Here is a 25,105-nt window from a genome sequence, read left to right on the forward strand (position 1 = left end):
AAAGAGGGGGAAATGTGGCCCTTTGCCCTTCGGAGGTGGTCGGTCCCGCTCCGCAGCGCCTGGGTTGAGACGAAGGAAGCCGGGCCGGGGTGGGTGGGGGCTTCCTGGCCTTCTCTTATCGAGATCAACTCACCGCTCGACATCCCTGGAGCAGCTAACCACACCATCACCAGCAGCTGTATCATTCTTCGGTTTGCGCCACCATGGCGCACGGGGTTCTTTTCCCTCCACGGCGCACCGCCAGCCGCATGGGGCCTCATCGCCTCCTCCACGGCTCTTGCCAACAAACGCTGCTCCTTTCTCCTGTGGTGCCAGTGATTGGGGCCTTTCCAGAACCAAAGCAGGGCTCCCCCCCCGGCTCCCCTGACCAAGGTCTCGGAGATCCCCAAAGTCCCTTCTTAAGTCTTTCACTTCCCAGCTCCGACCACTCCTTGCCGCCACCTTTCTGCAGCACACCTTCCTGCCACGGAACACGTTGACTCAGCAGAACAGGCACCGGAGGCGGCAGTGCGGATGGGAGCTGCCTTGCCGAATCAGGACAGGTTCCCGCAGGGGCCCGCTTCGAAGAGCCACACAGGCAGGAAGCAAAAGCCCGCCTCTCTGGTGCGACCCTCCAAGGTAGAATGCCACTGAGCGCGGAGGTTTTCTTTCGCTGCCGCACCGCTCACGCCCCTCTTTCCCTTCAGGACTTTGGCTCATCTCCTCCGCCGTGATGCTCAGGTAGCAAACAGAACCTCAACAAAACAAAAAGAGTGTTCTTGTGGCACCTCGAAGACCAACAGATACACTGTGGCATAAATTCTCTGGGCTTTCACACACGTTAGGTGTTGCTTTGTGAGCGGCCTGTGTGAATAACAGCCTTCTGCAATCTGGCGCCTTCCAGAATTGTGTGGGACTACAATTCCCACCTTTGTACAGAATGATGGAGGTTGTAGTCCAACACACCTGGAGGGCACCTGGTAAAGCCGTCCTGCTTTTCATTTGCTCCACCTCGCCGTTAAATAACCATCGTGCGCAACTCAAGACCCCCCTCCGGCAGCCCACAAATGCTTCTGCCATAACAGTTAGTCCTTAAGGTGCCACCGAGTTCTTGGGGATTTATCCCAATGACCTCCACGCCGGAAGAGCGTCTCATCTCTTTGGCCCTAGAGTCACGGGTGGGCCTGCTTCTCCCGCTTCCTTCCATGCTATCGTGATCCATTTTGCCTCGAAAGAACAGAAGAAGAAGAAGAAGAAGAAGAAGAAGAAGAAGAAGAAGAAGAAGAAGAAGAAGAAGAAGAAGAAGAGGGATTCCAGTAAATCATCTGGTCCTACCTTCTGGTAAAACGAGAATGAAACTTGCTTTGAGCTGAAAGCTCACACTTTTGCTGGGGGGGGGGGGAGAGGGGGAAACCCCGCCTAACTCCTTAGAGTAAACCACATCCCCTCTTCTCTGACGAACGCTTTGACTTATGCAAGAGAGAGAGAGAAAGAAACAGTCGCCTAGAACAGAAGTGGTGGGCGTCCTAGGCGAGCCAAATGCTTTGGGGCGACTTCTTCTGACATAAATGACCAGAAGAATGCTAAAGCAGAGGGGGAGAAGTTCCCCCCCCTCCCATAAGTTAGTTAACATTTGTTTACAGGCCATTTCCCCCCAAGGCTCGTTGATCCCCAAACGAACATCGAATCAAAGCATGATCACGGGGAATAATCATTAAATCCAAACGTAGGAATCCGTCTCAGAGCTCCCCACTTCCGAGGGGTGAGCTTAGGGCTGTGCGGCGCTGCGAATTCCATTCTGTTGAAACCCGATGGGATTTCACGGTTTTTCCGTTCCAATAAGCGGCGTCGGACTGTCGTGGATTCCCCCACCCTCTCGCTTCTGGAAATGCTTTGCACATTTTTTTCCTACCCTGCAATTTGCGCAAACGGGATCGTGTAAAAATTGGACCTTGGCTTTTGGAGGGGGGGGGGGCGGATCTTTAAATTTGTGCAAATGGGGTCATAATTTTTTTTAATACTTTTTAAAAAGTGTGATGTTGCGAAAGCGCGCATGATCGCAAGTCCACCTGTCCGGTGTGTCGCACCTTCATCTCTTGTCCATCTCCTTTTTGACGTCATCCGCACTCTTCTAAAATGTGCAAAATGTACAAAACTGGCCTATTTGGGAAAGGGACGACTTGAGATTTTGAGAAATCCACTGCGGGAGAAAGAGGAATGGACAGATTTACGCAGCCCGGCCTGTGAGGACGCCTGACAATCCTCCTGCCCCCTCACGGGCTCTCGACCGGCCGACCAGCCTTCTTCTTCCTCTGGGCACAGAAGGGCGCCGCGTTCCAGAGAGAGGTTGGCATGGGAGGCAGGGGGGCGGGTGGCACCCTGCCCGGCGATGATGGCGCTCAAGAAGAAGGGCTGTTTGATGCTCACAAGGACGGGGAGGCCGTTTCCTTCTTCCGGGCAGGACGGAACAAAGAACCCGAAAGATTGTCTTGTGTTCCATCCCCAGGCAAGCTGGACACGATCAACTCATGCGCACACACAAACAGACCCCGTGACATCGCCAGGCTGGCACCGGAACAAGCAGAACAGATGTTGCTGGGAAAACAGTTTCCACTGAACAGTCTTCCCCTCCCGCAATGTGGGGCCCTCCGACTCCTAGCCACCTGGGGGATGCTGGAAGTCGGCTGGGGAATTCTGGGAGAGAACATGAGAACCTTGAGAAGAGCCCTGAGGCTGGAGCAGACGGAGGGTCCATCTAGCCCAGCGCTCCGTTCACACAGTGGTTGACCAGCTGTCGACCAGGGACCCAGAAGCAGGACACGGTGCAACAGCACGCTCCTGCCCATGTTCCACAGCAATACAGACTTACTGCCTCTGATAGTGGAGGTGGCATATAACCATTGGGGCTAGTAGCTGTTGATCGCCTTCTCCTCCTCCTCCTCCTCCTCCTCCTCCTCCTCCTCCTCCTCCTCCAGGAATTTATCCAACCCCCTTTTAAAGCCATCCAAATTGGTGGCCATCACCACATCCTGTGGCAGTGAGTTCCAGAGTTTAATTCTGTGCTCTGTGGAGAAGTCCTTCCTTTTACTTGTCCTGAATCTCCCACTGTTCAGCTTCGTGGGATGACGACCTTTAGGATTCTAGTATTTTGAGAGAGGGAGAAAAATGTCTCCCTATATTCACCTTCTGCACAACGGACATCATTTTGTCCACCTCCATCCTGTCTCCCCTCAGCCTCCTTTTCCCCAAACTGAACAATCCCAGCTGTTGTCACCTTCCCTCACAGGGGAGATGCTGCAGCCCCTGGAACATTGGAATGGCCCTTTAGTCCAACACATCTGGAAAGCCCCACATTGAGAGAATGGCTGTCGTATTGCCATAGCCCACAGCTGGAAAACGGCAGCACTTTTAACGTCAACATCCATGGCGGAAAAATGCACGGACCAGCTCCAGTGAGCCAAAGGCAACGTGCCTGATTTTCATATAATATGGCAGGACTTTATTTCCTGCACTAATGAGGGACGCGCTCCGCTCTATATGTCAAAGCCTTTCCTCAGATTACCGAAAAGAGACTAAATAACATTTGATTTTGTGAAGAACCGCGAAGAAACCCTCCCAAAGAGCTGGTGGATTCTGCCTACATTTTTGTCTGTGAAATAAAAAGAGGGGTGGGAGGCATCGAACACCCTCTCTGGGTAGAAGGGCTTACATTGGACGGATATTTTGTTTGTCTGTCTGTCTTTGTCTTAGGAAAATTAATTAAATGTTCAAAGAGAAATCTATGAGCATCTTTCTTTCCTTTTACCATCCGGAGAACTGCGATGTTTTGGATTTCCCGGCTTTGGGCCCCGAGACATTTTGGGCCCTGGATTCCATCCCAGAACCAGCTTCTCCTCCTTTTTCAACACTGAAGAGCCCCAAACAGGCCTTCGCTTCACGGGATCGCTTGGGCGGGGTGGGTGGGGTGCGCGCGTCCCCCATCTTCTTCGGACCGGCGCCTTAGATGCAACCGCGAAACCTTTCAAGGCGGCTGTCCTGTCACCTCTTGGCCATCTCTCCTCTAGGCTCAACATGCCCAACGCCTCCACCCTCTCCTCCGAGGACGTGGTTTCACGGGGCCTCTCCATGTCTTTGCCTGCCTCCTCTGGGCACGTTCTAGTTGGCCGAGATCCTTCTCCAACTGCGGTGCTCAGAACGGGACGCAGTGCTCCGAGGGTGAGCCTTGACCACAGCAGAATACAGCAAGGCCGTTACGGGGCACAAGTTCCGCAGGTGTAGCCTAGAATTGCATTCGGCTTTTCTGCCGCTGCATCACACAGCTGGCTCGTGATGCCTTGATCCTTTTCACATGTCCTGCTGTAACCCACATTCATCCCATATTCAGTTGCCATCTGATAAGAAACTTCCTTGCGGATGGGGCGGGGGTTTGCTCCCCCTTGATGGCTCTGTGCTGCTCCCCCTTTATCACAGCCATGATCCGCAAGGGGGGCGAACGGGCCCTTCTCTTCCCCTCTCCCATTTTGGGGGCCTCTCAGCCGGAGTTCCTCGCTGCTCGCTGCCTCTGGCTCTCCCTTGGGAGGCTGCGATCCAGCGAGGCACGTGTGCTCCGGGGTGGGGGTCTCGGCAGGGCGCTAGGACCCAGCAGCCCGAGGCAAAGCCGCAGCATGACTCGGAACTTGGCTGCGCGTCCTGACGGCGAGGAAGCCCGCGGGGGAAGGCGTTCGTGTGAATGTGTGTCTGCCTGCGCGCGCGCGCGCGCGCCTATCTTTCCCTTTAAAGCTGGAATCAGCGGAATGGAAGCGCCTCTCTCCCCTCCTCCTCTGATGGAGAGGGTCAGCTGATTCCCGGCCAGCCAATGCATGCCAGGGGACCCCCCTCCCCCTCCTCTTCTTCCTCCTCCTCCCCTCCAAGTGCTGGGACCGCTTTGCGTCCTGGCGAGCCGCGGGAGAGCCCGGGCTAGCGAGGAAGGGGCGGCACCATGGACGAATCCAGCATCCTGAGGCGCCGAGGGCTGCAGGTGAGGGGGATTGGGGGGGCATGCCTGGGAGGGGGGCAGAAGAGAAGGGGCAGAAGCGGGCGGGGGCGGAGGCCCTTGGAGGGAAGGGGGCTGCCCCGAGCCCCTGATGCTCTCTGATCTCCTGCGGGCTCACCCCGGCGAAACCTACCTGCTGCATTTCTCCAGGTGTGCTCGAGAGAAGGGGGGGGCGGGATGGCGAGAGGCAGCCGGGCTGTGGGGTGATGAGGCGGGTGCCTGGGCGTGCCGAGACACCCCCCCTCCGCCGCGTGCCTGTCCGGGAGAGGAGGAATGGGGGGTGCGCGCTCCCCAGAGGCGCCGGGCGGGTGCGCCCATGGATTTGGGGCGCCTTGCAGTGGGAAAGCGGCCCTAGCGTGTCACCACACGTGCGTGTGCGTGCGAGGGGTGTGTGTGGAAGGGGGGGGCACAGGTGCGAGTCTAGGGAAAAAAGGAGAGCGAGGTGGGGGGCTATTTCTGTACGTCCAGGGGTGCCCTCCTCCTCCGACAACGCCCGTGGACTCAAGGCGCGTGCATGCGGCATGGCAGGGGGGCATTTTTGCCCGGTGTGTGTTCCTGTGTGCAAAGGTGGGGCTTGCGCGGTGTACAGATGCCTGCCGGACCTTCCCGATCCCTGGCAGCAGGGGGCGCCCCTGCGCTGCGGTGGAAGAGGCAGCTGAGGACCGGCCACGTCTCTCTGGGTGCCCCTGAGGCCCTCGCTGGGTCCATGGGTGTTGTTTGCGGAAGGCACACCACGCTTTGTAGTTAGCTCACCTCACCCCACCCACATACACCCCCTGCTCCATCTGTAACGGTGGGTCTGCATTATTATTATTATTATTATTATTAATTATTTACAACATTTTTACCCCATCCTTCAGCCAAAAAAGCCTCGCACAATGGCTTGCAAAATGTATATCAAGCCCTCAGTCTTACGATCTGAAGGACACGACTCGAAAGGAAAAAAGGTTTGGGAGGGAGGAGGAAAATTGCAGCCAAACTCCGTCACCCGTTCTAAGTTTCAGCGTTCTTCCTGGCAGGAAAAGGCCAAAACAAGTTCCTTGCAGCCTTTCCTTCTCTGGCCGATGGATGGGGCCAGGCTGGTCTCCCACTTGCCGTGATGCTCTTTCTGGGAGGCAGGGGGGTGAAGCCTCTCCGTGGCCCGTGGTCCTCTGGCTGATGTGGGAGGCCAGATTCTGCAGCCCCAGGGAAGGGCCACTTGGAGCAGTGTGGACGTTTTGGCAGGGCTTCGATTTCTGAGCAAAATCTCCCCTGAGACAAGGAAGCTACATCCGCTGGCTTTCCATCAGGACATCCCTTGGTCTGGATCCAGAAACATTAAGGGCATCGCCTTTGGAAGCAGGAATCGTGGGGGGGGGGCATCTCTGGACGCAAAGGGGAGCAGAGAGCGAATCCCTGGAAGGCCTGCAGGAACCAAGGAGGACATGGCCGGTCCAGGCCTCTCTCTCTCTCTCTCTCTCTCTCTCTCTCTCCAAGGATGGCCATCCCAAAGTCCTCCCACCCACAGACGATGCGGAATGCTGCCTCTGTCATTTGGGACGGGTTTCTGTTGCCTCTGGCTCGACGCTGGGGTCCCAGGCCAAAGCCTCTCCAAGTGCTACTATTTTCGGCTCTAACTGCCTTGAAACCTTCATGCTTCCTGCCCTATAAATAGCTCAGTGGGAGAAGGCTTTTTTTAAAAAAAACACCCACCCACCACCCCACCACGTATTATTTCTTCGTTTTGTAACTTTCTTTTTTTCATTAACTGTACGCCCCCTCCACCGCCATGCTACATATAAACCGTCATGCTAAGCGTAGATAACGAAGCGTGATCAAAAAACCACGTCACGGTCGGAGCTGACGCTAAAGAGATAGAGAGTCAAAGATGAAGACACACACTGGAGGGGTTCCAGTTATGTGGGGAGGGGAGGCGAAAGGGGTGTGACCAAAGGCAAAAGGGGGAGGAGCCAAAATACCAGCATGTTGCAGCTGATAGCTCCTCCTGGAAGCCCTTGGGAGAGACATTTCAGAATGGGATAAACACTGCACAAAAGCCAGGAGCCACGAAATGATTGTGGGGTGGGCAGGGCATGAGGAAGGGGGCGGGGCCATTTGGGTTACCCTGGAGGGCTGGATTTGGCCTTGCAGTACCCCTGGGATCCGGACATCGTAAAGCCGCTTGAGGAATCCATGAATGAAAGCAGCGGTGGAATCTCTCCAAATGCAGGATCAAGCCCTACTCGGGGGGAGGCAGCCTTAGCTGTATGAGGCCTGTGTTGAGGGGAAAGCCCTCTGTACATGCTCTGAAGCACCCTCCAGGCTGCATTATTTCCCACGTGCTAATGTAGGATTCAGAAACAGTGGTCTTGGGATGCCTCCAGGAAGGGCCAACTTCAATTATGATTCCCATCCTCATTACCATGTGTGGGGGGGAGTGATTTTCAGGGGGGGGGCAGCTGGGAGGGGAAAGTTAATTCTCCCTACATGCTACAGCAGCCCACCTCCCGAAAGATCCCTTCCAGCAAGGCTGTTAAACTCCGAAAACACGTTTGCCCCTGGTGCCATTGACAACTCCTCGTCATGAGTTCTACTTTTGCAGATATAGGTATAAGTCAACCTGTGCAGGATGAATGCAGATTGGTGTCCCAAGATGCCTTCAACTACAGCTCCCAGCACCCCCTAGCCAGCCATGCTGGGACTTGTAGTCAAACACATCTGGAGGGCATGTAGTTGAGTAAGACAGGCCCAACGACATCCTGGTGGAATGAGGTGCACTCCATCCGCTGCTTCCTGAGAGCGTGCAGACGGCTGCGGTCCTCGGATCTCTGGTCCTACCCTCCGGCGAGGCGGTCCTCATTCCCCCAGCCGGTCCTGGGAAGGGTTAAGCAGGCGGCGGGCGCGGGTTGCTCCGAGGACACGGTTTCACTCTTATTGGCCCTGGCAGTTCCCGGGGGCGCCGGCTCAGCCCGCGTCTCTGCTGCACGCTCCCCTGTCTGAACCGGCGCACGGCAGCACAACGGAAATTGCTCTTGACATTTCGGCCTCTTTCACTCTGCCGCTCGGCTCAGTGGAGCTCAAGGGAGCGGCAGAGGGGGGACGATGGGATACACAGAGCAAAGCCCCCAGCAGAATGGAGGGACCCTCGGACAGAGGGCCGCGTGCCAAAGAGAGGTGTGGAATCAGGAGGGAGCTCTTCATCTATGTTTATTTTTATTTTTAAGCTCTGGACGGTCAGGCGGGGGAGAGACCTGAAAACGCCCAGAAGGGCAGCTTGCTCAGGAAGGCCATGCTTCGGGCGGCGAACAGAAGGGGTGGCGATGCTTGCGGGGAGGGGGGAAACGGGATCTGTGCTACAAAATGTTTATTTAGCGCATTTGCAGCCTGCCCAATGGCTCATGCTCTCTTGGCAGGTTCCAGCCCGTTAAAAAATAAAATGCTGCTTTAAAACCCAGCTAAATATATAAAATACAAAGCATAAAACGTGACAGAATGCGGAACAAGAAGCATCACTCGATAAGCTAGAGACAACGTGAAATGCGGCAGCTCCATTTTGAGACTGGAGTGGCACAGGGGCAGGGCAGATACGCCCATGGGCAGAAGGCGAAGTCAGCGAGCCAGTCCTGGGTCGGCAGCTGGTGTTTAGCGGTAGACTGGGCCTGAGCTTGGAGTCCCACCATGGCTTCGAGGCGTTGCTAGAGGCCTGAGGGGTCGCTGTGTGTCACCGTGTCCGGACGGGAGGCTCAGGAGTTGCAATCTTGCCACATCATCTGAAGTGGTCTATAAGTGCTGTAAATAAAATAAATCAGTCGACACAACTCCTGGCACAGGCATGCGCCTGCCTGCACATCCGCTCAACCGCGATGGGGGCCCTGGCGAGCGCGCATCTGGAGCGTGACATCGCCCGTTGCCATGGCGAAGGCTTCCCGTGGCTGCAGGAAACGGCTGCGGCTGCAGACACCAGTTGCCGAGATGGCAAAAGGCAGGGAAGGGGTGGGAGGCGAAGGAGCCCGGCCCGGCCAGGACCTGTTGCTGCCCACGCTGGAACAGACAATGCCCCCCTCCCCGGAAGCCTACAGACAGAACCCCCACAAAACCAGCCCCCAAGCGACTCTTCCTGGGAGTAAACAAAAAACGAAATCGCTAGCAATTTGCTGCCCTGTCAATAAAACTGTCAAGGCGTTTTATTCTCACAGGCAGCTTACAATCTGTTAAAATGGTCTCTGCCTCCGCAAGCTTTCAGGCATGGCACACAAGGAAAACGGGGTGCGCAGGGAAGAGGAAAGGAGGGCATCCGGTCGTCTTTCAGCGGGGCTGGTGGATCGGCCTCGCATCCCTCTCCTCCTCAGTGCAGCCTTGCTAGAATTGCTGTTGGGGGGGGGGGGGACTGCAGAGGGAGGAGGAGCCTTCACGGGGCAGTCTCACCCTGCCTGATGGCAGAGCCGGGCCATCCTTCCACGCCTGAAAAGACGCACAGATTGATTGTGGCCGTGGCTCCCGTGAGCCAGAGAGTCAGCTGCGTCAAATGCTCCGCATGCTTATTTCGAAAGATTTATATTCCGCTTTCGGCCCACACAGATTGACGGGGCTCTTTCGTTTGAACCAGTCGGTTCGAACATGTTGCATTTTAGGGTCCTCGTTTTCGGGTAGAGCTTTGGACAGTGGAGGGATGGAACGCATGGACTGATGGTTGAATGATCTGCTTCTCTCATTGCTTGGCCTCCCCCGACCCCCACTGCCTCTCAGGCCTGCAATAAGCCCAGAGAGCAGAGGCCAGGATTTTTTTTGGGGGGGGAAGGGGTGTCTGCGAAAGTCCCGTCCGCACTCTGACCCTCTTTCCTTTCTCTTCTCTCCGTATAGAAAGAGCTGAGCCTGCCACGCCGAGGGAAAACGTGAGTAGGGGCCATCAGCCCACGTTTTCATTCTGTTGCTTCATTTGTGGCCCTCTGCCTTGAGGAAGGGTCTTCTTCCTCTCTCCCCCCTCTCCACACCAAGTCCTGGAGGGCTTTGCCCACGTCCCAGGACCCCCCTGGTCCTTTCTCGGCAGTCCTAAAATTCAGTCTCCCGCTGGTGGGGCCTTGAGCGTCAAGCCTGCAGGCCAAATCTCACCCCCCCCTGATATCCCAGTCTGGCCCCCCTTTTCCCTTGATGACCGCCCACGGCTTGGCGATTCCCTGGCTTTTATGTAGGGTCTCTTCTCCCCTATTTTCAAAGGCTGAAATGCCTCTCCTAAAATTCAGTTACCGGCAGGATAATTTTCAGCTACAATCTGCCGGTCTTTTTGGTCATTTGATTCTGCTCCTTTTGCCTGCCGGGATCCGGGCCCCGAGAGCTTCCCCTAAACGAAACGGGGCCTTCAGAAGGAAAAAGGTTCTGCGCCTCCGCTCAGCACCAATGTCTGCTGGCAGCCCACTGCAGGAACGCCAGAGGAGCCCAGCCAGAGCGGATCATGTCCGCGGTTGGCCACAGGGCGCCATCCACCCAGCCCCCAGCCTGTGGTCTGGCCCCGTTTTCATTTGAGTGAACGATCGTCTGCCTGCCTTGCCATTGGTGAATGCTTTTGTGCCGTGAAACGGGGTTTCCTTTTGCCAGCTCAATCCACCTTTTTCCGCACGCCTGCGGAAGAGACATCGCCCCGCCTCTTAAGGAAACGCAGAGTCGGGCAGTTCCGCAGATGCGTTGCGATGTGGAGGCTGGTTTGCCACAGAGGTTCCCTCGCTCCCTGGTCCTTCCTCCGGGGCTTGTCGGGAATGTGTGTGAAATTGGTTTCAGGACGTTTTTGATCAGGATTTCCCCAGACTGAACACGGACTCGGACATCACCTGCTCTTGAAGGCCGTGTGTTTCCTAGTTCGCTGTGTGATTTGTGGACACCCCCCCCAAAAAAATACATGCATTCGGCAGCAGGAGTTTGTTTGGAAAATGTGCATGAAACAATATGTACTTTTGAGAAATGCTTTTAATCCCTGGGGAAAGGATGCATACCTGTCAAAGATGCATGCATTTAGTGCATATATTTGGGGGAAGTACCCATGCCGTGTGCACATGCAAAGGGAAGCCACGTAGCTCGCTTGGCAAGCTACGCCCTCAGAATGGCTACCAGAACCAGGGCCTCAGCAGGGAAGAGCCCCGCCCCTGGGCGCACGGCTTCCTTGCCGGGGTGATGCCGGGGTCCGGGTTCCAGCCAGCGTTGCGCGTTGCGTTGCGTTCCGACCGAGGCGTGATCTGACCCCTTGAGGTTTGTGCCTGATTTCTCACTGCGGTGCATGAAGGAAGTGGAGGAGGGCCGTTTTCTGAGTAGATGTAGCTTTTGATCCATCGGTGGGGGAAGGGGGTCGCAGGAGGCGGGACGAACCCCTCTGCTCTCAGATAATCTTGAAATGCGTAGAGGCTTGGGGGGGGAAGTTGTGGGGACCAGAAAAATGCAGGGAAAAATTGTTTCCAAAAATTCCTTGGGGAGGGGATGTTGTTTTACTGTCCAGGACAAGCCTCCTAGCACTCTGTTTCCAACAGTGGACAGCCAGAAATGTCTACCAGCTTTGGCGTGGCAAGAAGGAACCCTTCCTTTGGACCAGGAGGTGTTGGCTAGGGAGTCTTCCTCCTCCTCCTCCTCCTCTTCAGCCCCTCTTTATTCCTTTTGAACATCCACTGCTGTGGGCTCCGTCCAGGGGTGTCGTGGTGTCAGAGCTCGCAGGGGCGGAAGCCCCGGGATGTTTTTCTTAGCAGGGACCCTGTTGCTCCCTGTTCCCTCTCAGAGTAGCTGCAATCCTCCCAGAAACTGGGGAGGAAAATGAATCCCGCCCCCTACACACCAAAGTATTGTTCCTTGTTGTTCCCCCAAAAGCATTTTGGGCCAACTTGGGTCCTGAGCCAGCAATTCAGACCCTTTCGTTTCCCGAAAGACCTGAGATGGACCCGGCGAGAGCGCGTTTGTGGATCCAGGCCAAGAGAACCGAGGGCGGTGGGGCCTCTCAGCTGAGGCCCTGCAACGTGGCTGCCTGAGGGCCAAAAGCCACGAGGCGGCAGTGGTGTCTGGTGTTCAAGTGCTGACTGGGAAAAGACGGGTTCGAGTCCCCACTCGGCCGTGAAGCTCGCCAGACCTGGACTTGCAGCTCGACCTCCCTCGCAGGGTTGTTGTGATGATGAAATTATTATTATTATTTATTTATTTATATAGCACCATCAATGTACATGGTGCTGTACAGAGTAAAGCAATAAATAGCAAGACCCTGCCGCATAGGCTTACATGAAACGAGGAGACAGCCATGGAAGCCAGCTTTGGCTCCATACAAGGGGGAGGAAGGCGAGATATAAATGTAGTAATAATAAATAATAAATAATAAATAATTAATAATAATAATAATAATAATAATAATAAATAATAATAATAATAATAACAAATGAAATGACCTAGCTGCACCCTCCTAGCTGCAGGTCTCCAAGTGGGGGCCGCCAGCTGTCTGCCTGGGGCATGCTAGGAGTTGTGGTCTCACACAGCTGGAGTGACCCCGCTTGGTGCAGGCGGCTCAGCCTCCCTGGCGGGGCAGGGACTTCCAGGGCGCTCTGCTCCTTCGCCAGCCGCGAGGGCTGCTTGGGCTCCTCCGCCTCCCTCCCTCCCGGCTGCGGGGGTGGAGGGGCGGGCAGCGGGGGAAGCCGCCGGGCGGGCGGGCGAGCGAGCTGCGTCTCTCTCTTTCTCTCTGTCCGCTGGGCGAGGCGGGCGCGCCGTCGGGGTCCGCGCAGCAGCCGCCATGCAGGCGCGCCGGGCCAAGCTCAAGATCCCTTCACTGACCTTGGTGGAGTGAGTGCGCGAGCGGGGGCAGCCGGGGGGCGCCGTCGGGGCGGGGGCAGCCGGGGGGGCGGGCGGCGGAAAGCAACCGCGGAGCACGCGCTAGGCGGGGGCTTGGAGAGGCGGTGGGGGGGCGCGCCTGAGGCGGGGGTAGGAGGGGGGCAGAGCTGGGGAGGGGTCTTCTCCTCCTCCTCCTCCTCCTCTCCTCTCTCCTCGGGATTCCTCGCTCCCTCCCTCCCCTGGGGTCTCCAGTGACGTCTGTCTCGGTTGCTGGGGAACCGCAATTGAAAGGCGGGGGGGGGTGTTACTCCCACAGCTGCTGAGGGGGATTTCTCCCGCTCCCCTTCTTCCTCCTCAGCAGCGGCTGCAAGAGCCGGGGTCCCCCTCCCCTCCCCACCCGGATTTCCTTGCCCCCTCCCCAATCCAGGGGTCCAATCCTGCTGGTGCTTCCTCCAACGCCACCTTTTACAGCAGCTGCTGCCGTCCATCACCTGGCAGGAATTCAGCAGCGGGTGATGGGTTTTTCAGACACCTCCCGCCCACCCCCAAAACCCCCACTTTTGCCCGCCTGCATCTCCATGCAAGGGATCAGGGCTTCACCTGTTGAGTTGCCGCTTGCCCCCTGGCCGGAGAAGGCCAAGAGGAGAGGGCAAATGTCCCCCCCCCACACACACACACCTGCTGCCCACCTCCAAGGCATTTCAGGGCTTTTCTCCTAGAGCCCCACATTTTATTTATTTGTCCATTCCAAGCCCACCATGCCAAGAAATGTGGACGAGAGAGAGAAGAGAAGAGACAGACCCTGCCCACAGGCAGACACAACCCAAAAGGAAAGAGGATTTGGAGGGAGGAGGAAAAGCTGGGCCACCTTGCTGTGATCACTACGCGGGGCAGGGCTGGGCCTCTGAGCATGAGCAGAGTGGGGGCTCAACAAAAAGCAGGCTTTCCCACGAAACCACTCCTTGCAAGCCGAATAAAGGAAGGCAGACCTTTGCCTGGCAGCAAAGCCGGCCTCGCAGTGGGGCTTTTAAGAATTAGAAATGAAACCCTCTCCTGTTCTTGCCTTGCCCAGAACAGCCCCCCTGCCTCTAGAACCCCCCCTGGCACCAGTTTTCCTCCTCTGTGGCGTTGAGTTGGAGCAGGCCTGGGAAAGCCAGGCTTCCACCCGGCTTGGGGAGGGGGAGGGCGGCTGTTGCTCTCCGCGTTATTCACCCTCCCCCTCCCTCCCTCTGGGCGCCCTCTTCTCCTTTGCAGCTTGTCACCTGGTAGCCAGAGCCCTACCTTGCTCAGTCCCTGCAGCCCGTGTAGCCCCTTGACTCTGCATCCCTGCAGGTAAGAGGGGTCTTCCTTGCAGACCTGGGGGGCGGGAGGTGGGGCGCTTCCATCCACCCCTTGGGGATGCTTATAAGGGACCCCCCTTTCTTGCGAGGTGAACGCAGCAGCACCCACTCCCCTCCCTCAAAAGGGCTATGTGGGTTTATCCTCCCTTGGTCTCAGTCTCAGCCAAGGCCGCCGCCTGCATTGCTCAGCAGATTAATAAATAACTTTTTTTCTGCACAACCTTCTCTCTGGCGCTTGCTGGGGCAATGAGCGGGCGGCGTAGTAGCGCCACTGGCAGGCCCCCTAAGCAGCAGGGAAGGTGATCAGGCAGGCGGCAGCGGGGGGGGGGGAGAGGAAAACGCTGCCAGGTTGTTAAGCAACAGGCGTAGCTTTTGCCCAAGGCAGAAGCAGCAAACAGCAGCTTTTTTGCCTTGACCATCTGGACCCAACGGCACGGTGTTCCAGGGCTGGGGGAGCGAGGTGGTCACCCCCCTGCGGCAGGTGCTGGATCTGGGTTCCAGTCTACATCACTCCCAGGGGGAGGGGGGCTTGGAGGTCTTTCTTCTCCAGACTCTGAAACGGAGCCCCTCCTTTCCCTTCAGGGCTTGATCCTGCTGGGTCCTGAGCCCCAGCAGCTGTTGGGAACTGTAGGACTTTTTTCCTGCCTAAACAGAAAATTTAATTTATTTGAAGCAGTTCTTCCTTCGGGTGTTAAAATCTGAAAGTCATAACATAAAAGGAAAAAAGGTTTGGGAAGAAGGAGGAAAAGATAAAGTTCAGGCACTAGTTCTTAATTATGTATTCAATCAACATCCCTTCACAGAAGTGCCTGCGATGCACCAAAGAGGTGGGAGAGTGCTAGTTTCGTACCACAGGACCTGGGCAGAACAGTGCCTGGACATTTGGCCTCATATCTTGGGTTCCACAGGGGCTAGAGACTTTGCTCTTTAAAAAAAAAAAAAAAAAAGCTGGGAATCTGGTGATTATAGTACGGATGTGCAACTCTGGGAATTCTGTTCCATTTCAGCCCAACTTTTTTTTTCTTTTGCAGTGTTTCCTTTTTGATAAGCGTCTGCAGACTGTAGTGCCTGTTTTCCCCCAGGTCCCGCAATTTGCACAAATGAGATCTCTCCCCACCTTTTTTTCCCTTTCAGGTCTTTAAATTTGCAGAATTGGGGTTGTAATTTTATATCAGTATATATTTCTTAAGACCACCCATCCACTGTGTAGCCGGCAGAGGTAAGTTCCCCTCTTGCAAATATCCGTGTCAGTTTCATCCTTTGGAGCTGTCAAAAAAACCTTGTCAATTCCTCCCCCCCTTCAGGGACCAGGAGGCTGAAACTGTCAAATTCTTTGACAATTACTGAATATGGCTCTACTGCTAAAGGAAATAGTGTGTGGAGGGGATGAAACTGACAGAAGTTATTTGCAACAGGAACAGGCAGAATTCTGCAAGAACACCAATTCTAAAAAAAAAAAAATTAAAAAAATTAGGGCCCCAATCAAAAAACATCCAATTTGCGCAAATTGCTGCCATTTAAAATAAAAATTAAGTCTGTATATTTCCTGATACTGTGTCAGACCCTGGGTCCATCCTGCCCAGTATTGTCGACACTGGCTGGCAGCCGCAATTCTCCAGGGTGTCAGGCAGGATTTTTCCCAGCCCTACCTGGAGATGGTGCCCAGTCTCGAACCTGTGGCCTCCTGCATGGGAAGCAGGTGTGGCTTTTCCCTAAAGGTAAAGTGAGCTTCTAGTCCTCATGGTACTGATTTAAACAGGCACAACAGAAGTATTGTCAGTATTCAGTCTGGCTCTCCAGAGTTGGGGAAGGATTCCTTTCCAGCCCTACCTGGGGATGCTGGTGGGATTCAAACTCAGGACCTCCTATATGCAAACCAGGGCCTCCGCCACTGGGCCATGCTGTGGCTCCTTCTGTGGCCGCCTCTTTTCCCCTGACAGGGTCAGGAGAGGCCGCGCGGCCATCTCCCCCTGATCCCTGGGAGGAGGCTTTTCAGAGGGTTGCCCCCATGTGAACTTACGCACACGCACACACACGGCTAATGAGCCCGCGTAAAACGGCATCATGGAAAATGGGGGGGAGGGGGGGTTGCTGAGCTGCCATCGGCCCCGTCTGCCAGCCAGGCTCCAGGGACGCGCCGGTGCTCTTGGGGCAGCCAGGAGGAGGCATTTGGCGCTGGGAAGCTGCTGTCTCCATGGAGCCCTTCGAGGCTGCGGGGAGCCCTGAGGGGGTCCCTCTACCGGAAGCCAGAGCTGAGCACCCCCCAGACCTGCCCCTTTGGCCGTGGATCACTTGCAGGTAATTCTCACCCGGAGCAGGGCAGGATTGCAGAGCCATGCTTCCCCAAACCTTGCAGAGTCGCTCTCAGTTGGAGATCTGGGAGCCCTGAAGTTCTCTTCCTCTGGTCCAAGCGCTAGATGGGGGGCAGCATTTCTGTGGGTCACAGAGGGGTGCAGGGCAGGGATTGCAGCCGACCATATGACAGGCTTCGGAAGGAGGGTAGGTTAGAGGCGGAAATGAAGGCACAGGCAGACCATCTGGCAGCTTTCGCTCAGGGTGCAGCATCCGTCCCGTTCCCCCGGCTTGGGAGACAGCAGCCGTCTCCCGGCTCTCCCGGGATGTTTCCAGCAGGGAGGGCGAAACGCAAATGGTGCGTGTGGATAATTGTGCATGGGGGTGTTTGCAATTCCCGCTCAAGCCACGCCGCCACCCCCCCCACCTGTCTGTTCTGCATCTTTTCTTGGCGCAATGAACGCGTAACTGTCACCCATCTCTTGTGGCAGAAGCCATGTTGCTCTCCTGAAGTTCGCTCACCCGTGGTGGCGTGCGTTTGGGGACGAATGGCCCGTCCCTGACATTTAACTTGCAAAACCGCCGTTGCTAAACAACAACCCCGCCCCCCCCCCCCCCGCCAAACACCACTTTCTGATGCCGTCATGCGTTTTGTGCAGCCCCCGGTGGTGCTGATATCATACAGGCCTCCCCTGATCGAAGGTGGGTTTGCAATACAGCTATATGAAAAGGGCAATCATCGTCCGAAATGCGCAATTTATTTATTTGCTTTGCTCCTGGCCTTTCCAGCACGAAAATGGCACTTTGGCAGCTAACAGTCATAAGAACCAAAGATGGTTAAAGCAATCATAGAAATAATACATTAAAAATGCAGATCTTAAAACCCGGGGAGGCTCATGTGGGTGGTGGGAGGTTTTTCAGGTTCCCAAGCTGTAGGGAGCTTAGAACGCTGAACGCAGCGTAGCCAATTCCATCCCGATATTAAAACAGGCCAAAGGGAACCGACGAAGCCTTTGAAGCACCCTCTTGCCTGGGTCCTAAAAATGGACCCCCGGAGAATTCCAAAGCTACAGCTGAAAGGACTTTCTCTTGGGTCACCACCTGACTCACCTCTGATGGCGGAGACAAACCTCAGTGAATTATCTCACTGAATGGGCGGGTTAATACAAATGCCAAAGGAACTTGGCTAGATCAATCCAAACACCAATTTAGTCCCAGAACTTTTTTTTTTTTTTACCATAGTGTCTAAGCAGATGTCCACAAGCCCATGTTCCCCTGTAGCTTGCCTCTTCTACCGGAGGTAGCACAGAGCCAACAGGACTAGGAGCCATTGACGGCCTTCTTCTCCTGTTTGAATTTATCTACCCCCCTTTTAAAGTCATTCGAGTTGGTGGCCGTGATGACATCTTGTGGCAGTGAGTTCCATAGATCAATGGTGCAATGGAGCCCTTCCTTTGATTTGTCTTGAATCTCCCACACGTCAGTTTTATGGGATGACCTCGTTGGGTTCTAGTATGGTGGGAAAGGTTCTCAGAAAGAAGCCACAGTTTGCTTGAATGGAAACACTTTTGCCTGCCCTGGAGCGGCCACTGGGAAGGCCCTGTCTCAGGTTTCCACCAAACGCACCTCTGACGGTGGCAGTCTTGAAAGAAGAGGGGCATGCAGAAACCTGGCCCATTTTTTACTGGAGGTGCTAAAGGGGAGGTGTGTGTGTGCAGGGATTCCCATTTTACATTTGCCTACTAACGGAGGAACCGTGATGTTAGTGCAAAGGCAGGAGGGGCGTTTCTCTTTCTCTCTCTCCCAGGCAGTAGTAAAACCTCTCCCCGCTGTGCCTCATGAGGGACAGACCCTTGTGGCAGAGAGCAAACAAGCCGTGTTGCTGAGCCTCAGCCAAGCAGCAACGCTGCTAGCAAGGACATCGATTGCTAAATCGTTTCCTAACCAAGGGCGCCATCGACCACTGGCACGAATGCTCCAGAGGCCCCAGGTGCGAAATGTCAGGGGCGAGGCGGTGTTGGTGGCAGTGGTGGGATGCTTTTAAGGGGAAAGTCATTGCAAACGGCAGCCTCGCGTGCGTCTGCCAGCATCCCTCGAGAGGCTGGTTCATTTCATGTGTTCTATTTCTAGGCCGCCCCATAGTCAGTCCTCTCTGGCAGCTCACCATGATGAAGGACCATTCAAAGTACATTATACAAAGCGTAAAACCATTTACATCAAAATATATAAACCGAGAGCGCACACGCAGGCAACATATATCTAAAAACAACCTTCAGCAATCAATCATGAGACAAATCTGGGACTTGATTCAAATCTCATCACACAGAGAAAGCTCTTAACCTGGTGCCGAAAAGATAACAAGGTTGGCGCCCGATGGGCCTTGCCAGGGAGATTATTCCATCATTGGGGGGCCGCCACTGAGAAGGCCCTCTCTCTTGTTGCTGCCTTCTGAGCCTCCCTTGGAGCGGGCACCTGAAGGAGGGCCTTAGATGCTGGACGTAGCGTACGGGTCGGTTCATGTCAGGAGAGGCTCTGTCAGGTTTTGCAACTGAGCCGAACCTTCCAGAGACTCCTGAGTTTTGGATTCAGGGCACAGGAAGCAATCAGCAGGGAGTGCAGAATACATAGCCACGCTGCTTTCTCTAAATCAAAAAAGAAGCTAAACTACAGGGCAAGTTTCTAGTCCTTAAGTCCATGAACCTACCAAGCTTGAACACCTAGGGGTCAGGGAGTGAAGGTTGGGTCTGGGGAGACGCAGCCTAACCTGGATCTCCACAGCCCTGGTGGGCGCCGCTTTTTGCCCCTTCCCATAATTAAGCAGGGCGAGAATAAACAATGCACGGGGAAGGAACAGGCGACATACATCCAGGCTTTAGGGAAGAGCTCCGCTTCTCTTGGTGCAACACTGTTTTGCAGACGACGTTTTCTCTCTCGGCGCTGCCAGATTTTCCTTGGCTTGCCTCGATGTGCCATATTGATTTGGGCTTTTAAAAAAATAATAAAAATAAACCCTGTGCAGTTTTCCATGCCAGATACACACAGGAACTTATTCTTATTTGACAAGTTGTCCTGTTGGCCGCTTAGAAGCCGTGTGAGGAAGGCCCAGGTTTGGAGCGCCAGCGTGGCCTTGCCGGCGCTGGGCAGGAGAGACGGCTGACATTTCAGAAGCCATTCCTGGGGCAGGGGCAGAGCTACGGGCAGGGCCAGCACAGTCCATCCCCCCCCCTCCCGGAATAATTAAACCAATCCTTCCCCAGGCTGATGCCTCCGGATGTGCTGGAGGATGTCTCCCAGCAGGCCCTGCCAACCATGGCCGGACACATCTGGAGGGCACCAGGTTGGGGAAAGTTGAATCCATGCCCTCTGGGCTTCCTAGCAGCCATTAAGATGCTGAACACTTTTTGGGGTGCAGGGTGGGGGAGGGAAATACGTTGGTGTGCTGAGTTCTAGATGTAGTCCTTGAGCCGGGGCGGTGGAGTGGGGGGGAGAGGAAGCCCGCGGTGCAACACATGACTTCCTGCACGGAGTATCTGTGTGTGTGCGTGTGCACGCGGCACAGTGTCATCCCCGGCTGAGCCAGAGAGCGGTTGCCATGGAGAGAGAGCCTTCTGGAGCGCTGTGTGCAATCTCTTTGGCCCTCAGCCACCTTTGCGCTGCTGCGTTGGGCTGCTGTCTCTCCCCCCTCCACTGGGCGGCCGGGGTTAACGCTTTGTGCACAGAGTGTGGCTCCATGAGCATCATTCGGAGAGTGCCAGGCACCGGGTTTCAGCGGTGCACACCTGGAACTCGCCACCAGAGGGGTCTTGTCTCTTTAAGTCTTGTCTCTTTAAGTCTTGTCTCTTTAAGATGATCCAGGGGCTGTCCCATAATGCTAGAACCCTGTGGGGTCATATCCCATGAAGCTGATGGGTGGAAAATTCAGGACAGATCAAAGGAAGGACTTCTTAAACTATGGAACTCACTGCCACAAGATGTGGTGATGGCTGCCAGTTTGGATGGCTTTCAAAGGGGGTTGGAACAATTCCTGGAGGAGGAGGCGATGAATGGCTCTTTGCCACCACCAGGATCAGAGGCAGGAGGATTATTTACACCAGTTGCTGGGGAACATGGGCGGGAGGGTGCTGTTGCACCATGTCCTGCTTGTGGGTCTCTGGTCGACAGCTGTTTGGCCGCTGTGTGAACAGAGCGCTGGACTAGATGGACCCTCGGTCTGACCCAGCATCAGGGCTCTTCTCATGTTCCTTAACTGAAATATTTCTGGCCTTTGCCTGTGCTCAGAGGCACCCTTGTCCTGTGATTCTATGTCTGCCTTCCTGAGCTGCTCCTTTTGCACCAGGCTTCAATGGGTGGACTGCAGGGTTCTCACGAAATATGGAGTAGATCCTGGCTCACCCCTGGTGTGGGGGTTAGAGGGCCCGGCGAGGCCCAGGGAGTCCTGAGTTCAAGTCCCCAAGCAGCTGTGAAGCAGGCGGACTGAAGGGCCCTGGGGCAAAGCTTGGCACAGCCTCCCTCACAGGGTTGTTTGGAGGATGAAAGAGAGGGGGTGGGGGAGGGGATAAATAATTAAGGATGCCATCCTGTCCTATGCATGTTTTGACCGAGAAAAAGCCCTACAACTGCCAGCCCTGCTCTGGCTTTACTTAATAAGTATAAAGACATTTAAGTTTATCAAAATGTAAGGGGACCTAAAATACAGTTATGCTAAGAAATACAGATTTCCCTAAATCCTTGTATCTATTAAGTATATCTGTATTTTCAAGTATAACTATACTTTTGGATGTACTTAAATCCGGACAGGACGCAATCTGATGCATGTTTAGACCCATGCTGGAAGTCGTGGGACTTCTTGCTGTCGCGCAATGCCTAAAAGGGCCCTGAGAGCGGGCGCTTCTAGTCCTCATGGGGGAGACGGAGCCAAGGCGCTCTTTCCCTCTCCAAGCGCCCTTTGGGGAAACCGCCCGACCCCCCCCCTCCTAGGGAGAGAACGGATCGGCTGCGGGGGGGGGGCGGCGGTGCGGGCACCGCCGGGGTCGGGAGGGGGCGCTGCGGAGCCGCAGGCGGGCCTCGGAGGGGGCGGGCCGGCCTGCCTGCGGGGGCGGCGGAGAGGAGCCGGCGGCCGCTCGTTGCCCGTGGGCTGCGGGGCTCGGGGGGCCATGTCCGATCCCAGCTGCTGGGCGAGCCCGGCGCCGGGCGCCCTGATCCAGCGCTCCATCAGGTACCGAGGCCCAGGGCGGCGGGCGGGCGGGCGGGCAGGCGGGAGGGGGGCCTCCCTCCCTCCCCGGAGGCGCTGCCTTCGCCGTGCGCAATTACGCACCGCCGAGCAGGGCTAGCGGAGAGGCCTCGGGGCCGGGAGGAAGGGAGACTCGTTGCGGGGGGCTCCGGAGGTTTCTTTCCCCGGGAGCGGGGCTGTTTGAGGCCGCATCCGGCAGCGACCTCGGAGTTGGCGCCGCGCGAGGAGCAGCGCTGCGCCTTTGGAGACGAGCGCAGCCCCGGGCGGCCGGGGAGGGGGGCGCAGAAAGTCGCGCGCCGCGGCCCGGGGGCAGCAGCAGCAGCCAAGCGGGAAAGAGACGCGCCGGCGCTGGGGGAGGGGGCTCTCCTTTCCTCCACCCCGGGGTGGCCCCTCGGCCCTTCCCAGCCCTCCTCATCTGGCCTCCCCGTTCGCGTTACATCTTTAATCTGTTTTTGGTTGTGCGCGTCCACCGTGGGCATCCGCCGGACTCAAGAGGCGCGCGCGTGTGAATGGCCAGCCTGGGTCCCGGGCGTCTGAGGTCACGCGATCTCTTTTGAGCCTCTCCAACCTCCCCACCCCACACAAAAAGAAGGCACGCAGAGATTTGCCATGCACATCCTCGTTTTCCCCGCGCGGCCTGACTTGAACCCTGACCGTCAAATCCAAGCGGTCGGGGTGGCGGGAGGGCGGCCCTGGGTGAGATGCGGCTGATGCTGAGCCTCTCCTCCCCCACCCTGACTCAGGCTTCCAACTTATGGGGCTGAATTTCAGGGCACCTTGTAGGGAGGTAAAATCAAGGGGTTCTTTCTCTGCTGAGGGCGTTTGACATCCTGGTTTTCCCTGGCAGTAAGCCTACATTCAGCAGTTGCCGGGGAACATGGGTGGGGGGGTGCTGTTGCACCATGTCCTGCTTGTGGGTCCTGTTTGTCGGCCACTGTGTGAACAGAATGCTGGACTAGACGGACCCTCGGTCTGGGCTTTCCTGATGTTCTTCCAGGTGTGTTGGACTCTACCCCCATCAGCATTTACCAGCATAGCCGATAGTCACGCATGATGGGAGTTGTAGTCCGAAACATCTGGAGGGCACCGGGTTGGGGATGGTGACTATACACAATCCAGGTAGCCTGCTTCAGAACATGGGTGCTTCATTCTTAATTTTCATAGCTAAGCGCTGCGCTGCTGATGCTACATTTAATTTCCCAGTCTTTGCGGGACCAGACCCTAAAGCAGCTCCCCCACCCTGCTGTGTGGACTAGCCCCTGAACATCGCGGCTCCCTGTGTTTGCTGGATCCTCTTTTGACGCTTCGGATGATGCCGTTGTGTTACGAAAGACGCCTTGCCTGTGACAAACCCTCTTGCTGTCAGCCCATTTCATTGTGTTACGAGCGGAAGAGAAACCGGCGTCCGCTTTCCCCACACTCTGCGTCATTTTCTAAGCCTCCGTCACATCCCACCCCCTCCCACCCTGTCTGTTTTTCTTGAACCAAAAAGCCGAGGACGTTTTTGCTTCTGTATGGGTAGAGGAGGCCCTCCTGGGTCCTTGGGCCCTGCGTCTTTTCCAGCTCTGTGGCCCCAAACGAAATTGACATAACTTTGCCTGTGGGGGTGGGCGGACGGACTCTGTTTGCACAGCCGAAAGAAGCAGGAGAGGACGGCGGGCTGATAAGGAGACGTTCTCGGGGTCTGTGCTGGAAGGAAGCGCCACGTTTGAAAATACTTCCTCATTTCATTCCCTAATAGGGTAACACACTGGACCCAAAATAGCAGAGAATAAACCATTCACGCTCTGCCTCACTGGCCGGCGTTTCCTTTCAGGGTGGAAAATCCACTCCATCGTCATCATCAGCTTTTGTTGATTATCGGCAAGCGCACTTTCGGTCCCCTTTCTCAGTCTCCAAATGTGTTGGACTACAGCACCCATCATGCTGGCTGGGAAGGATGGGAGTTGGAGTCCGATACATCTGCCCTACAGGACGGCCGTTCTTCCTTGTTTCTGGCCTTCCGTTTGTTCCTAACCCAACTCTTCAATCCAGCGCGTCTTCCTGGTCGGACATTTTTTGGGGGAAGGGGCCTCGCGGACTCCGTTCCCTTGCTTGATGCTCATTGCTGAGAATGGCAGGGGGGAGGGGAGGGAAGCCCTCACTGCCCTGCGCATCTGCTATAACGGCCATGACGGATTATTCCTGCTTGATTAAGGAGCTTTGCAACCCGGGAGGAAAAGTCACCACTTCCTGTTGTGGGAAAGTCACTGGCTTCTCTCTGCCGAAAGTTGTAGTCGTTAGAGACCTAGGGAGGGGGGGGAGCAAAGCACGTCACAGTTTGCAAAGTAGTCTCAATGCTCTATTTGATCTTCTTTCTCCCCCCCCCCCCGGCGACCCAGCGCTGGACGGACATCGGTGCCCCTGGTTCCGCTCCGCATTGCAGTGCATCGGTTGCCATTACGTAACGGGCCCGCTAGCATCTCGCAGGGCAGCAGGGTGGAGGGGTGGTCTTGTACTTGCTGTGCCCTCGTGACAAGGCCTCCCGTGCCGGGGGTGTGTGCAGACTGTTTTTCCACCCCGTCGGCTCCCCCAAAAGCTGTTTGGGTCTGAAATCTGTGTGCCTGGAACTTGTTGCAGGGGACAGAGACTAGTGCCGTCTGTGCCGTTTTTCTCCTGCGATCTTTTGCGGGTCTTTGAATGAGGCTGGCATAGGACAGTCCTCTAGCAACATGCAAACCTGCCTTCGACTGAGTCGGGCCTGGGGTCCGTCTAGCCCTAACCCTTGCCGACACTGGCCGGCAGCTGCGGTTTCAGGTGGACTCCGCATTCGAGCTGGAAGGTGCGGATTGTGTGAAATCCTGATCAAACACGAACTGAAACACATTTCTTGGGCATGCTCTAGCGCCACTCCTGGTTCCCACAGGGCAGGGGTATAGTCTCACCTGGGCTCAGGGCGTGGAAGAGCTGGGACTCTTTGATGAGCCGCGTGACTCTGGCGTTGACACTGACAATGGTGCTAAGGAACTGACACGAACAGGGATGCCCAAGTTCCGCTCCCAACTCCCCTCGGAGCTGAGCTGCAGCCCTCGCAGGACCTGGGGGTCAGGGAGGGGAGGGGATTATCAAGGGATGGGTCCTCGGCCTGCAGCGTTTGCCTGATCTGGTTGGCGTAGACTAGAGTTCAGGTGCCCTCCTGTGTCCCCTTCTAAGCCTAGTACAGCTGGAATGCCGATAGTTTTATGTACTGTAATTCACGACGCCTGTAGAACTCTGTTACTTCTTACATGAGGCATCCCAGAAATTGAACTCCGAGGGTCCCTCCGAGGGATCCGGCTTGGCCTCCACTCCCCACTGCCTCGAGGAATCCTCGCTGTCACCTCCAACGTAAAGCCTCCCTATCTGTGAGTCGCTTCCGGGCAGGAAATCTTTGCAAACGGGGATGTCTTTCCGTCTCTGTTTATTTGGGGCCCTTGATGGGCCCCAAAT

The 25,105-nt window shown here is 55.9% G+C and overlaps 1 protein-coding gene across 6 annotated transcripts in view; it reads left to right on the forward strand.

Annotated features, from left to right (window-relative positions):
- Positions 1 to 4,916: 4,916 nt before the first annotated feature.
- Positions 4,917 to 25,105, forward strand: part of MAST3 (microtubule associated serine/threonine kinase 3) — a 49,085-nt gene continuing 28,896 nt past the window's right edge. For 4 of the 6 annotated variants that reach the window (XM_063147384.1, XM_063147385.1, XM_063147380.1 and 1 more), the window contains exons 1-2: positions 12,691 to 12,787; positions 14,030 to 14,107. In XM_063147384.1, coding sequence (XP_063003454.1) covers positions 12,738 to 12,787; positions 14,030 to 14,107 — 128 coding nt within the window. In that variant the 5' untranslated portion in view covers positions 12,691 to 12,737. Of the gene's footprint in view, positions 4,997 to 9,850; positions 9,883 to 12,690; positions 12,788 to 14,029; positions 14,108 to 21,557; positions 21,623 to 25,105 lie in introns of those variants that run through there. The other 2 variants (XM_063147382.1, XM_063147383.1) reach the window with 2 other exon arrangements.

Source organism: Elgaria multicarinata, chromosome 23, assembly GCF_023053635.1.
Source record: "Elgaria multicarinata webbii isolate HBS135686 ecotype San Diego chromosome 23, rElgMul1.1.pri, whole genome shotgun sequence".
Classification (NCBI taxonomy): Eukaryota; Metazoa; Chordata; class Lepidosauria; order Squamata; family Anguidae; genus Elgaria; species Elgaria multicarinata.